The sequence below is a fragment of the Rhinolophus sinicus genome, chromosome 12 (assembly GCF_057876585.1).
Source record: "Rhinolophus sinicus isolate RSI-liver-muscle chromosome 12, RSI-T2T, whole genome shotgun sequence".
Classification (NCBI taxonomy): domain Eukaryota; kingdom Metazoa; phylum Chordata; class Mammalia; order Chiroptera; family Rhinolophidae; genus Rhinolophus; species Rhinolophus sinicus.
In genome coordinates this window covers 40,631,072-40,644,134 of record NC_142512.1, presented here as the reverse complement: position 1 = coordinate 40,644,134, position 13,063 = coordinate 40,631,072, and the positions used below count along the sequence as shown (strand labels likewise).

The window sequence follows — 13,063 nt, the reverse complement described above, 5'->3', positions numbered from 1 at the left end:
CTTTCTGGGGTCAGGCCAGCCAATGGGCAACGAGACTCTGGGGTTTGGCCTGGGAGCCAGGAGCTCACAGACCCCCCGCCCCGCAGTTCTGGCCGCCGTCCCGGGGCGCACGGACGTGGCTCGGGTTTCCTCCGCTCTTCGCTCGCTCTCGCTCTCCCCCCTCCCGCTCTTCCTCCTCGCCGAGTCTCCCGCTCCAGCTTCAGCTCCACCCGGCCGGCCCCGCACGGCTCCGGGTAGCCATGGAGGACACCCAGCTCCATATCATCGAGCAGCCACTTCCCGGGTGCACTGATGCAGAGGACCCGGGGTCCTCCCCCGCGCGGGGGCCGGTGGCGGAGGAGCCGTCGGGGGCCGGTTCTGAGGAGCTGATCAAGCCGGACCAGGTGAACGGCGTGCTGGTGCTCAGCCTTCTGGACAAAATCATCGGCGCGGTCGACCAGATCCAGCTGACCCAAGCCCAGCTCGAGGAGCGGCAGGCGGAGATGGAGGGCGCTGTGCAGAGCATCCAGGGCGAGCTGAGCAAACTAGGCAAAGCGCACGCCACCACCAGCAACACCGTGAGCAAGTTGCTGGAGAAGGTGCGCAAGGTCAGCGTCAACGTGAAGACCGTGCGCGGCAGCCTGGAGCGCCAGGCCGGCCAGATCAAGAAGCTGGAGGTCAACGAGGCCGAGCTGCTGCGGCGCCGTAACTTTAAAGTCATGATCTACCAGGTGAGCTGGCGGGGCGGACCGCGCCCAGAGCTCCGCGCCCGGCCCGCCGTCCCCGGCCCAGGGCTTGGGGTGGGGGTCCTGCCCGCGGCGCGGCAATCCCGCCAGCATAGCCCGCCTCGGGCGACACACCCTCCTTTGGGAGAGCGCTGCTGGGGTGGGGAGGGGTGAGAGGTGGATTCCTGAAGCGCTCAGAGGGGTGCGCTCTGCACCCCATGCCTCCTCACCGAGCCCTGTCCCTCTGGTGTCAGACTTGTAGTGGAACCGAGTTAGGGGGCTGGACTCAGAGACACTGCCCCTTGGAGACTGCTCCCAACTTGGCTCTGCAATAAGTCTTCTTACTCGGAGGACGTGTTGGGGAAAGCCAGGGGGTCCCAGGCGGCCGTTAGGGCCAGCTATAAACGGACACTGGCGGCGCGGCCCGGGTTTGCGGCCTCCGGCCCTGCCCGCCCAATATAGCGGGTGATTCAGGGCTCAGGCACGCACCGGCGGGGCTGCGTCAGGCGAGGGACTCCACAGCCAGCACCCCCCCGCGGACCCCGCCTCAGCTTCGGCTGCTCACCCCGTCCCTTCGCTGCGGTCTGCCCCTGGGTTCACAGCACTTTCAGGCCCTTCGGGCACCCTAGCCGGCGGCGCGCCGGTACCCTTCACCCGATAGAAGCAGGCGGGCCGGGGCGGGGGCGGGGGGGCGCAGTGTGAAGAGGGCAAGAGGGGCTGGGGTAGGATAGTGGACAGCCCCCGCGGGTCCCGCCCGGTCCCGCGGTCTGGGCGCAGTGAATCACCCCGCATACCTGCGGGGGTTGGTGGAGGAGAGGTCTCACTGGATGGAGGAGGCTGGAGCTCCCCAGGCTCCGCCCAGGCCGCCTGTTGCTGGCTTTGCACTTCTCCCCATTGCCCCGGCCTGAATAAAAACGTTGTTTTTGTACCATAAACCCTAACAAACCTGGGAATCTTAGTCTTGCTGCCCCTCTCTACTCCCCCTCCCCAGTCCCATTAAGGTGGGCCTGAGCTGAGAGCTTGGTGGTCTTTGCTTGGGTGGCAATGTGCCCAGCCTCACCTCTCTGCTTCTTGCAGCCTGGTTGATGTTCCTGCCTCAAGGAGGTGAGCTCATGGGGGTTGAGGGGTAGTTCGTGCTCTCCCTTCCCCTTCCTCTCCCTGCCAAAAAGAATGGAAAGAAGAAGAAGGCTAGATTTCCCACACCCCTTAGGTGAGAAGACCCCTCTCAGGGAGCTGTGGTCTCACTGACCTCTCTGGGGCCTGGTCAAGCTGGGTTCTGAGTGACCATCTGGGATGCTGTGAGGTCCTTAGGCTGGTCTCTTCAGAAGGAGCTAAGAAAGATGCAAGTGTTTGGGGACAGCAGACACAGGAGGTGGGTGAGCTGGTACTTATGTGAGAAGGCCGTAGTGGGACAGAGGCAGAAGTGGTATCCTCCACCCTGCCCCCATGTCCAGGGGCTACTCCCAAGAGGCACTTAGCTTTTAATAAGCTTTTCTACACCCCCCCCCCCCCCATACAGCACTATCTGGTAGAAAATGTTTGCCCAGAGTTGTTTCCACTTAATCTAACTGTTTGGAGGAAGAATTGGGGGTGAAGGTGAGATTTTTAAAGAGATCTACCTAGCACTGGGGGGGCATCAAGGGAAGGAGAACATGACAGGGAAGTAAGCCAGCTTTGTGGTAGAGGGCTGCCATAAAGGGCTTGAATGAGTGACCCTTCTCAATTTAAATGTCCTAGACTGTAGGACCTGGGAAAATTCTTAGTCTCAGGGTAAACCTCTCTTCGTCAAAGATGGAGATCCTGAGAGAAGGCCAGGTATGGAGGGAGAAAGACTTCCATGCAGAGGCCAGTAACATCCCTCCGTTACTCCCTCTCAGCAGTTGGCAGGGATCTGTGGCTGTATATTGTGTCTGGTTGGGAGGAGGGGTCTAATCGAAGGGTGGCTTTGACTGCATCTGTACTAAACCAGGGCCAGTGGGGGATTGAGAGTTGAGACAGAAGAAATAGCTCAAGCTGGGCACCCTGAGCCCCCAAATGACAGGGGAAATAACTAAGAACTAAAGCATTCCCAACTCAGAGTGGGACTCAGAGGTAAGGAAAAAGCTTGCAGCCACAGGGTGGGGCTCAGGGAAGCAGAACTTCCCTGAGCTGTACAGCAGATGTTCCAGGTGGGGGCGAAGGAGTAGGGAACTCAGATGCTGGAGGAAAGCAGAGGCCACTTCTCCCTAAGGTCTGCAGGCCTGGGAAGAGAATGAGGTAAAAATAGCCCTGTGCCTTGGCAGACCTAATAGGGAAGATTGGGGGCGGCAACATTTATGGGAAAATCAGGCTGATGGGTTGCATGCTTGGGTGGCCAGGCAGAGAGAGATTTGGAGAAAGGCCTCCTAGAATGGTATGAGTTCTCCAGAGTGGGAAGAGAGGAGGGGTGCCGTATTTGAAATTGCAGATGTGGGAGGTGATGATTTGGTAAGGGGGGATGGGTGGAGGGGAGCATGAAAAAGTGGGACGGCCCCAGCTGTGGGATCAGGTCATCTGGCCTCCCATACCTTCTTCTGGGGGTTAAAGGAGGGAATCCTTTGTGTGGCCCCATCCCAGAGTCTAGGAACTGCTAGGCATAATGACGTCACAGGTTAAGTTTGCATTTGACCCCCTACACACACACACACACACACACACACACACACACACACACAGTTCAGCCCCTCCCACCCCAGGATACCAGAGCCCTCACTTTAAACTCACTTCTGAGTCATTATTACTGTCCTTGTTTGGCATTTCCCTCCCTGTCTCCCACACAAAAACTAGTGGTTTGGTTTCCCATCCTATCCAGGGACACCGAGCTCGGCAACAGCTAGTGAAGGAGAGAAGTGAATTCTACTAGGGGTCAGTGGGCTGAGAACTGCTGGGAGGTTGATCAAGCAGATTGTAGGCACTATACAAACAGGAGGACCTATGATCATTAAGAAGCCAATTCTCCCAATGATTTGGATGTTGTTAGAATTCTTTTGGAATCCAGAAAGAGAGGCTAGAATGGAAATAAATGTTTCCTTGAGCAGTTTTGATGAGGCAGTTAGTGACCTACATATGGACCCATCAGACCTGCTCTCAGTGCTTGAGGGTAGGACCAGGAAGCATTTAAGGGAGTAGGTGGCTCATGGGCATTAAAGGGAATGACAATTAGGGCTGGAAGGAGGGCTTGCTGGCCTCTCCTCCCCAAGTTCTAATCCAACCTATAGCTCCTTCCTGGACTCAAGGCAAATTAGGGCTACCTTGTTCCAGAAGAACCCCACACCTTTGTCAAAGAATATTCCCAACTTGGTCCCTCTCACCGCCTAAGCCTCCTGGCCATGGAGAGAGTGCTTACCATGCCTGCCTTTCCTCCAAAAAGCTGAGTTTGGGTTGTTTTTCCTAGTCACTGGATCCAAAGCAGGGAGAGTATTTTTAGGGGTATTTCTAAGACTAAAGGAAATTATGTTTCTCCCTCTGACATTTTTTTAAGTAAATAAAATCTGACTGTTGTAAAGGTCAAAGTCAAAAAGGGGGATGGCACAGAGTGGGCAGCTGATAGGGAGAAGAGAGGGATTATTGTTGCTAGGCAACCAACCTCAGAGATGAGCGGTGGCGTGTTCCATTTTTTTTGAACCATACCGCTGTGAATATTTCATCATTCTGTCACGAGGGTCATTTTGAGCTGGAAGATGTCTGAGAGATAATCAACTTCAGTTTATTCATTTTGTAGCGCAGGAAGCTGAGGCTCAGAGAAAGGAAGTCATTTGCCTATAGTCACTCAAGTGGTGAGGGGGTCAAAGCTGAGGCCAGAACCCAGGTGTACCTCTTCTTCTGCTATACTTTCTGTTCCCCACCTCCTCCTTCTATTCTCGGACTCTGCAGTAGAAATCAGGGTGCAAGCTTGCACTAATGGAGGGTTGGTTCTTGTTCCTTCATTTTCTGAGGGAGTTAGTTGCACAGTCTTGGCACTGGGGCTGCTGTGTGTGTGTGTGTGTGTGTGTGTGTGTGTGTGTGTGAGTGCGCGCGCGCAGTGTTACCTTAGTATGGCTAAAGTTGGTGCCCATTAGCTGCTTAGCCTCACAGTACTCAAGTAGAGGCAATGTATGGTCCCCTGGCCCAATGACAGTGAATGGGGGGAGCAGGGTATAAGGACTGGAGCTTCCTGGCCAATGTGGGTGGCCCCTGGCATGGCCTCTGCATCTGGCTAGAAGAGGACCACGTTAGCTCCTGTCTCCTCAGCCTCCCTGCCACTCCCACCTTCTCCCTGGATCCTACAGGGAAGGTTGGCACTGGCTGCTTTGCGTTTTTTATGGCTGCAGGCCTTTACTTAACACGGCTGTCACCAGAGTCTGGTAATGCCTTCAACTGTCCCTCTCCCCTGACTTCTCCTGATTGTCCAAAGCAAGAGTGGCAGCTCAGCCGCTCAGGAGGGAGAGGTGGGAGCTACCCCTGGGTGTCCCAGGATGTAGGTCCACCTGTCATAAATATAGCTTTGTTTTTGATCCTGATTTCTCTGTGCCTCTTGGTATTGGATAGCCCAAGCATGGGTAGGGGGAAGGGTGTCAAGAGAGGCAGGAGGCGAGGACATGGCCAAAGGGAAACAGCCAGGACATCCCTCTTCTATGCCTCTCCCTCTCCTTATCCGGGGCGGCAGCCAGTGCCCACCCTGCCCTGGGGAATAATGAGAACTGGGATCAGCAATGATCCCCGCCTTTAAGTTTTACTCATTGGAGCCTTCCCACTTAGAGTCTAACAACTGGCTCCTTAGAAAACTCCTTCCCCACTTCCCTACCCCAGCAGCCTCTTTCCCCATCACTCCCCCCCCCCCCCCCATAGCATCATCCCAGACCACAGCTGGTAGAGACAGAAGGTAGAAGGCCTAGGATAGGACTGGGGAAGATTCCAGAGGGAAGAAAGGAGGGGGTTCCATTTAAATTGTGTTTATTAATTCATGGGCTTGGGTTTGTCTCACCCATGAGCCCCAGGGCCCTCTTGATGAAGCATTTAAAATGTGGTTTCTTTCCATCCTAATACGTTGTGTATTTCCTCCATGTCCTTACTCCCCAGCCCCAACTCTGCATGCTCACTAAGGCTTCTTTCTCTAAACCCCGTCCGCATCCATCCCAAGTCCCATTTAAACCCCTTTTCCTCATCTTAGCCCAAGAAGAAGCTGAATGCACCCTCTGACCTGGCCACACCCAAGATCGTGCCTTTTGACCTTCTGCCTGAGAATGAGCCCTTTGACCTGAAGCCTGAGACAGTGCCTGGGCTCCCACCCTTTGACCAGATGCCTAGGGCACTGCCCTATTATCCAGAGTCTGTGCCTCTGTCCACCCCAAAGGAGCCGACAGCTGGTGGGGGTGCTTAGGGTCTCCTCAGTCCCATGGGGCTGTGGGCATGGGGGGGTCACTCCAGTCCACGATCAGCGCACTGCTTAGTGGTGGTCTGTGCAGAATGGCCTCTTCCAAGCCACTGTCCCTTGTGGGTGGGTGATGGGTATTGTGAAATATGCTCGCATTATGCAGAGTTCAGGCAAATATGGTGTGTGCAATGGGGTGGGAGGTGAAGGGAAGGGGCCCTCCCCTACTTCTTGGTTTCTGTCTTAATAGTAGACACTCCAAGCACCATCCTTGAGCTGCACCCAATGTTGCCCTGCATGAAATTGCATGAAACTGCGCCATGGCTTCTGATCCTCCCTTCCCTTCCCCTTCTGACTCCTCCTCCCAGGCAGGCCAGTTTGGATCAAAGCCTCTTTGGAGAGGACCCTCCTGAGGCCCAGGCCTGGGGTCTGTTCTGTGCCCTCTCCATCCCCTCCCTGTAGCTGGGGAAAATATTTAGTTATTTTTTCCAGTCTTTTTTGAAAATGTTTTGCAAAGGGATCCCTTATGTTTGCCAGATCCTGCCTTGGGCGGGGCACTCAAAAGCTGCCAACTCGGAGAGGCTGGAAGGGGGGACAGTGTAGCTGGTTCTGGCTTGGATCCTCTGGCCTCCCTATAGCACTGTGTTTCTCAACATTTTTTTCCCCATAATTATCCCTCTAAGGAGTCTTTTTAGACATTTCCCCCTAAATGTCCCTGCCCCCATGAAATTTTAATGCTACCATTATACTATATGTATCTATGTACCAGAACTCTTTGGAGTACCACAACCTATTACAATATCGAAACCCCCTCATACCCTCAAGAATCAATTTCCATCCACTTAGGGATAATATCACCCCTGTTGAGAATCATACTAAAGCAGAAAAGAAGGACCCTCTGACTGTGGTTTCTCTGGCAACCTAAGTTGGCAGCCTGAGTTTTTAAGTCTTAGCCTCTTTCACCTCTCCCCAAGTCCGCACCCTCTTCTAACATCCTCTCTGAGCAGATCCTGGGTCTCTGAATTACCTTTCCAAAGTCTTCTCTGGCCATTCCCAGGCAATGTGGTTGGGGACAGAGCTGGTTTGCTCTAAGACAAGAAAGCCTCCTACCCAGATCTATGTGATATTGTCCCTTCTCCCTGACGAATGTGAAGTATCTGGCCAAGGACCAGACACATAGTAGGTGCTCAATTAAATTATGATCATCATAAAATCTTCCTAAGACAGAGGATCTTAAGTTTATACAGCAGGGATCGGGAGGCGAATGAAAGGGGCTGTGAGCTTCCCTGGGGCTCCTCTATTCATCCTGGACTAGTGCTTTCCTGGGTTGGGGAGCTGTGTGTGCTTGGGGTGGGGGACAAGGGAAGCTGTGCATGCTTTTGTTCAGATCTGGTCATTAAAGGTAACTCTGGAAACCAAGCCTGTTGGGAGTGGTGGTTTTGTTTAATAAAAATGTGAAAACAGAACAAGCAGAGCCCTTCCTCCTTGGCCCCCCCTTAGGCTCCTCCTTTGGTTCAGGAACTCTGCCAGGGAAGTAGGGGTGGGAAAAGGGTGCCTGGCCTGTGTGCCCAGGGTAGGGGGAGGTGCTTTGGGATTGTGTTTATGGTTGTTGTAGCAACAGGCAAACTGGGTGGGCCCAAGACAGCGTTCCAAGGCTGTGAGTCATAGGGGAAACCTGGCGTGGAAATGGGGAGAAAGGAAAAATTCATTAATGCAGGGGAAAAGCTAGAAGTCATGATGGAATACCCTCTCCAGAGCCAGCCTCCTGGACGTTGTCCAGGGACTTGGGTCAAGTTGTTTCTTCCCCTATCCCCTGACCTTCCACCAAGAAGGCAACTCCTCTGGTGTAAGCCATCACTCTAGAGAAAACCTATAATGAATGGGGTTATATTTCCAGGTACCTATCTGGACTGGGGAAGTTGCCCCCAAATCCAGAAATAACCTCTCCTCATTGGGATTGCTCCCTAATGCATTTGAGACCTTTCATCAAGCACTAGGAAGATGGAATTAGATATAAGAAGTCTGCAACTCTCTCCCCAGGCCTGTTCACTTACAAACTCAGTTGGCAAAGACCTTTATCTAGAAAGCCAGAGGCCAGAAAAACCAGCCAGCTCAGCCTTTAGGGGGTGGGGTGGAGCAGGGGGTAGAATCAGGGATGCTGGGGGTGGGGCACAGAAACAATGTGGATTTGTCTTCCAGCAGCTGGATCTGTTTCCTGACTATTCCCCGCCCATCACCCTTAATCCTACCCTAACCCATCCACATTGTCTGAGCTTAGTGAAAGGAGGGGTTCTCCTCCACCCTTTGGTGGTGTGTATGTGGGTTTTTATTCTGGTAGGTTATGAAGGAGAGATCAGAGCTGAATTTTTTTTAATTTTTTTTTTTGATATGGGGCTACAGATAAATTTTGGGTGGAGACAGGTGAAGTAGTGACAGTTTAGATCCTAGAGAGTCCTAAAATGGTGTGAAAGAAAGGACTTGAGTAGTGAACAGGGACAACTGATTGCAAAAGGAGACCCAAAGGTTCACAACTGGAAATCAGAGGGAATGCTAAGAGAGGTTGGGACCCTCCTACACTCAGAATAAGGAAAACACCCCTTCAGTGCCTCTGTAAGTGGTAAAAGGCAGAAGGATAGACAGAGTGACACAGGGTGCCCACAATAGTACTAAACCATCTATGGCAAGTGGAGACTACAAATCCCAGCATGCCCTATGTCCAGGTCACCTTGCCTGCTGGGAAGTGTAGTAGAGTAAGAGAGCTTGAGGTGGCTTGATGCCCAGAAGAGCTGGTGCACAGTTTAGAAGAGGTGGGGCCAGCATTCCCTCTTTGTCCATGCTAATGCTATTGACAGGGAGGGAAGGAAGTTGGGAGGGGGTGTTCCTAGTTACAGTGTAAACCAGGAAATTCTGGGGGGATGTGGATGGGAGGGAAGAGGAAAGAGGTTGGGGGCTGGGGAAGGAATTTCTGTAGCAGGTGGTGCAGATACCAAGTGCCCAATGTATGTGTATGTGTGTGTGTATTTGCATGTTTATGAGAGGGCTCAGCTCATGTTGCCTCATTTTTCTCAGTTGTGATTTGCTTACAGTCCTGGGAAACAATCGTCAGAAAACCCTTTAGAAAAGCTATCTCTCATTCCTTCATCTGAAGACTCTAAAGAGAGTCTGGGCCAAAGAGGAGACCCTGTTTATGTTCTGGGTTATACCCCCTTTCCCTTTCTGGTGGGAGGTGATCCTGAGATTTGGAAACGTTGGCCCAGAGTCAGGATCTTGTAGAACAGTGTTGGTGCTAGGTCCTCCCAGGGGAAAAGGGAGGGACTGGCTCTGAGCTCCAGGATCTCAGGGAATCTTGGACCACCATCCTACTCCTGGCTCCTTGAGCTCCGATCTGGGGAAAAAAGCAAGAATGGAAAAAGAATCCCTCCCTCCCATTCCAAGGCAGGGAAGTCAGAACCAGAAGAAATATAAGTGCTGGGGAGAAAATATGCCCTTGGCTGCTAGCCAGCTTCTCCCTCTTTCCTCCCTGAATTTCTACGTGTGTGTGGGTGGGGTGACCACTGGTGGAGCCAAACAGTGCGAGGATGTCAAGGAGGGGGGACATGGGCCACAACTCGCCTTCCCTAAGACTCGTTCTGAAATGATTTGAAATCTGGGAAACGCACTCCCTTTACCTTGCTTTCAAGCTACTCTCCTTGGGGGACACCTGATATAGGCTGTGAGTTCATCTCCCTACCGGGTCCGCTCAACCTGAACCAACCCTTTTGCTTTTAGGCCTGGCTCGGGCAGTGTGTGACTTAGTGCACCAGAGGGCGCTCTGCCCATTTCCAAACTTAAGTTCCGTTCTCTGGGAGGCACAAAACAATGAATGGTTTATGTATGAAGGGTGGGAGTAGGGTGCAAAGACAGGGTTGGAGAGCCGTAGAGATACTTAACCGAAGTGCTATTATACTACAGGCCAATCTCCGACGGTTCCCTCCTCGCCATGTCTGTATAATTACCATTCATTCGACATAAATTTATGGGGCGCGCATGAGGTGGCCCCAGCTCTGTGCCAAGCGCTGGGGATACAACGGCAAACAAGTCCAGGTCGATTTCATGGATACCACACACTTAGAATCACCGCCACCCTGCCTCAGGTTCACCCAGCGTCCCCTAAGTCCCCGTCCGGCCTTCCCACCCACCCCCCCTCATCTCTTCGCTCTGCTCTACCTTTAGGATGAAGTGAAACTACCGGCCAAACTGAGCATCAGCAAGTCGCTGAAGGAGTCGGAGACGCTGCCGGAGAAGGAGGGCGACGAGCTGGGCGAGGGCGAGCGGCCCGAGGAGGACGCGGCAGTCCTGGAGCTGTCCTCGGACGAGGCCGTGGAGGTGGAGGAGGTCATCGAGGAGTCACGCGCCGAGCGTATTAAGCGCAGTGGCCTGCGGCGCGTGGACGACTTCAAGAAGGCCTTCTCCAAGGAGAAGATGGAGAAGACCAAGGTGCGTACCCGCGAGAACCTGGAGAAGACCCGCCTCAAGACCAAGGAGAACCTGGAGAAGACGCGGCACACGCTGGAGAAGCGCATGAACAAGCTGGGCACGCGCCTGGTCCCCAGCGAGCGGCGTGAGAAGCTCAAGACCTCACGAGAAAAGCTGCGCAAGTCCTTCACTCCCGACCACGTGGTCTACGCGCGCTCCAAGACCGCGGTCTACAAGGTGCCGCCCTTCACCTTCCACGTCAAGAAGATCCGTGAGGGTGAGGTGGAGGTCCTGAAGGCCACCGAGATGGTGGAGGTGGGCGCCGACGATGAGGAGGGCAGCGCGGAGCGTGGAGAGGCCATCGACCTGCTGCGCGGGAGTAGCCCCGATGTGCACACGCTGCTGGAGATCACCGAGGAGTCGGATGCTGTGCTGGTGGACAAGAGCGACAGCGACTGAGCGGGATGGCGTGGGGCTCTGCCCAGGCGGCTGCACCACCCCGCCTTTCCCCGCCCCCTCCCTGATTCTTTTCCCTCCTGAACTTTCTCTTTCGCATTCTTTCTCGGCCTCGAACAGGCTGACATGTTTTTAAATTGAGGACACCTTCCCCCAAGGAGCAGCCTTCCAAGTCTTATAGCTGTTAAGATGGGAGAGGGAGGCAGCCTCCACAAAGGACAGCCCCACTTTGGGCACGGTCTGGAGGGAAAGAGAGAGGGAAGTGATTCATGTCCTGGTTGTGCAAGTTGGGGATCGTAGGGGGAAATGCTGTCATGTCAATAGTTGGGCCCCCCTCGGGGCAGGCTGCCTTCCCCCCAATCTCCCCTTCACACACCCAGCTGCTGTCATTCCTGCCCACTGAGCTCTTCTTTCTCATCCTGATCCTTGGAGGCTTTGATGCCAAAATATAGGAAAGAGTGAATTCTGAAGAAGATCCTTGCCCATATGGGAGGCCCCATACTAGAAGGACTTGAAAACAGCTTTTGGGAGAACCTGGACAGTGGAGGAGAGAGGGCAGAATGAGCCATGAACCTGGATGAGAGTCGAGCACAGGTTGTATCTGCAAAGGGTCCCAACAAGTAAGGCTGGAGCCAAGGAGAGCCGTGGGGAAGGGGGGTGGGGGTGGCACACACATATATGTTTATGTATCTGCACACAGGAACACATGTCTACGGCTTTGGGAAGGAGAACAGGAAATAGTAGAAGGTGGGTGGAAATGGGTGAAGAGAGGAGCCTTCTCATTAGTAGCATGAGAAACACAGAACAAGAACCTCATCTTACTGGGGTTCTCAGAGGACAGCAGGATCATTTCAGGATAAGGAGGGAGAACAGTGAGGAAGAGATGACCCAAACATTAGAGAGCGGTAAGCCTCACCCCATCCCTCAAATGGGATTTGGATGGTGCCACGGGGCAGTCCACTTCTCGAAGCCCAGAAAATTAGGGTCCCAGAAGGGGGCAGCACCAGGCTGCTGAGAGCTGGGAGTTAGGAGGGGGGCAGACTGGAGAGAGAGCAAGGTGCCAATGGCTGTGCACCCCGAGCTGCGAGCTGGAGGGGAGGTGAGCAGAGTGTAGTATCTTTGTGTATAGGGCAACCCAACCTTGCCTCACTTGGGGCAGATTCTTCTCAAGATCCTTCCCTAGAGCTAGTATAAGAGCTGCAGAACTTGCCAAAGCCTTCTTGTCCTTGTGTGTTCCTCTCCTGAATCTTTGGGGTAAGAGGGTTGCTGCTTCCAGGTTCTCCTCGGGATACTAAAGTCCTGCTGTTCCACCCCAGTAAAGGGGGTTATCAGAAACAAGGACAACTCCCTCCCCTGCAAGTCACAGCCAAAGAGGACACTGAAGGCTTCCTCCTTCTCCCCTCACCTCCTCTGCCTTATTTTCCCTGCTCTGCTTTTTAGAATTGCAGCTAATTGTTTTAAGGGGTGGAGGGAGGGAGCCTGGGGACACAAACCTTTTTTTACAATACAAAGCTTTGCTCCCCCCACCCCCTTTCTTTGGTTCCCTTCTCTCTTCTGAAAGCTTCCAGACAAGAGACAGGTCAGCTGAGGGAGGATGGGGATTATGGGACAAGGTTCCTTGGTGCTGATGGGCTAAAGGGGCCTGAGTTGTGGGCAGATGCAGTTTCCTGCAGGCTCTGGGGAGCCTCTCACGTTGCTGTGTCCTGGTGAGCAGCCTGACCAATAAAACCTGCTTTTCTTAAAGGATTTGTCTTGGATTGTATTCTCCGAAGGCAATTACATAGGATGAGTTACAGAGGACAGGAGGGAACCAGGAAGAGAGAGAGGGAGGGAGGGAGTGAAAAAGAGAACTGTTTGAACTTGCCTCACTTGCCTGGGGGTGTGTGTGGTGTGTTATCATCCCCATTTTAGAGATGAAGAAACAGGGTGGACTTGTCTAAGGTCACATAGCTGATAAGTGGTGGAGCTGAGATTCTGAGCCAGGCAGTCTACTCTACAGTCTGTTACAGTCTGTAACCCTATACAGTCTGGATCCACTTTCCTGCTGTCAGGGCATTAGCCCTCCAGACATGCTCAGTTA

At 53.6% G+C, this 13,063-nt stretch overlaps 1 protein-coding gene across 1 annotated transcript; it reads left to right on the top strand.

The window, feature by feature from the left end:
* The first annotated feature begins 69 nt into the window (after nt 1-69).
* CAVIN1 (caveolae associated protein 1) lies at nt 70-12,726 on the top strand. Its single transcript, XM_019747771.3, has 2 exons — nt 70-710; nt 10,285-12,726. Exons 1-2 carry the CDS (start codon nt 240-242, stop codon nt 10,984-10,986), a joined length of 1,173 nt encoding a protein of 390 aa, XP_019603330.1. The 5' UTR covers nt 70-239; the 3' UTR covers nt 10,987-12,726.
* The last annotated feature ends 337 nt before the right edge of the window (nt 12,727-13,063 follow it).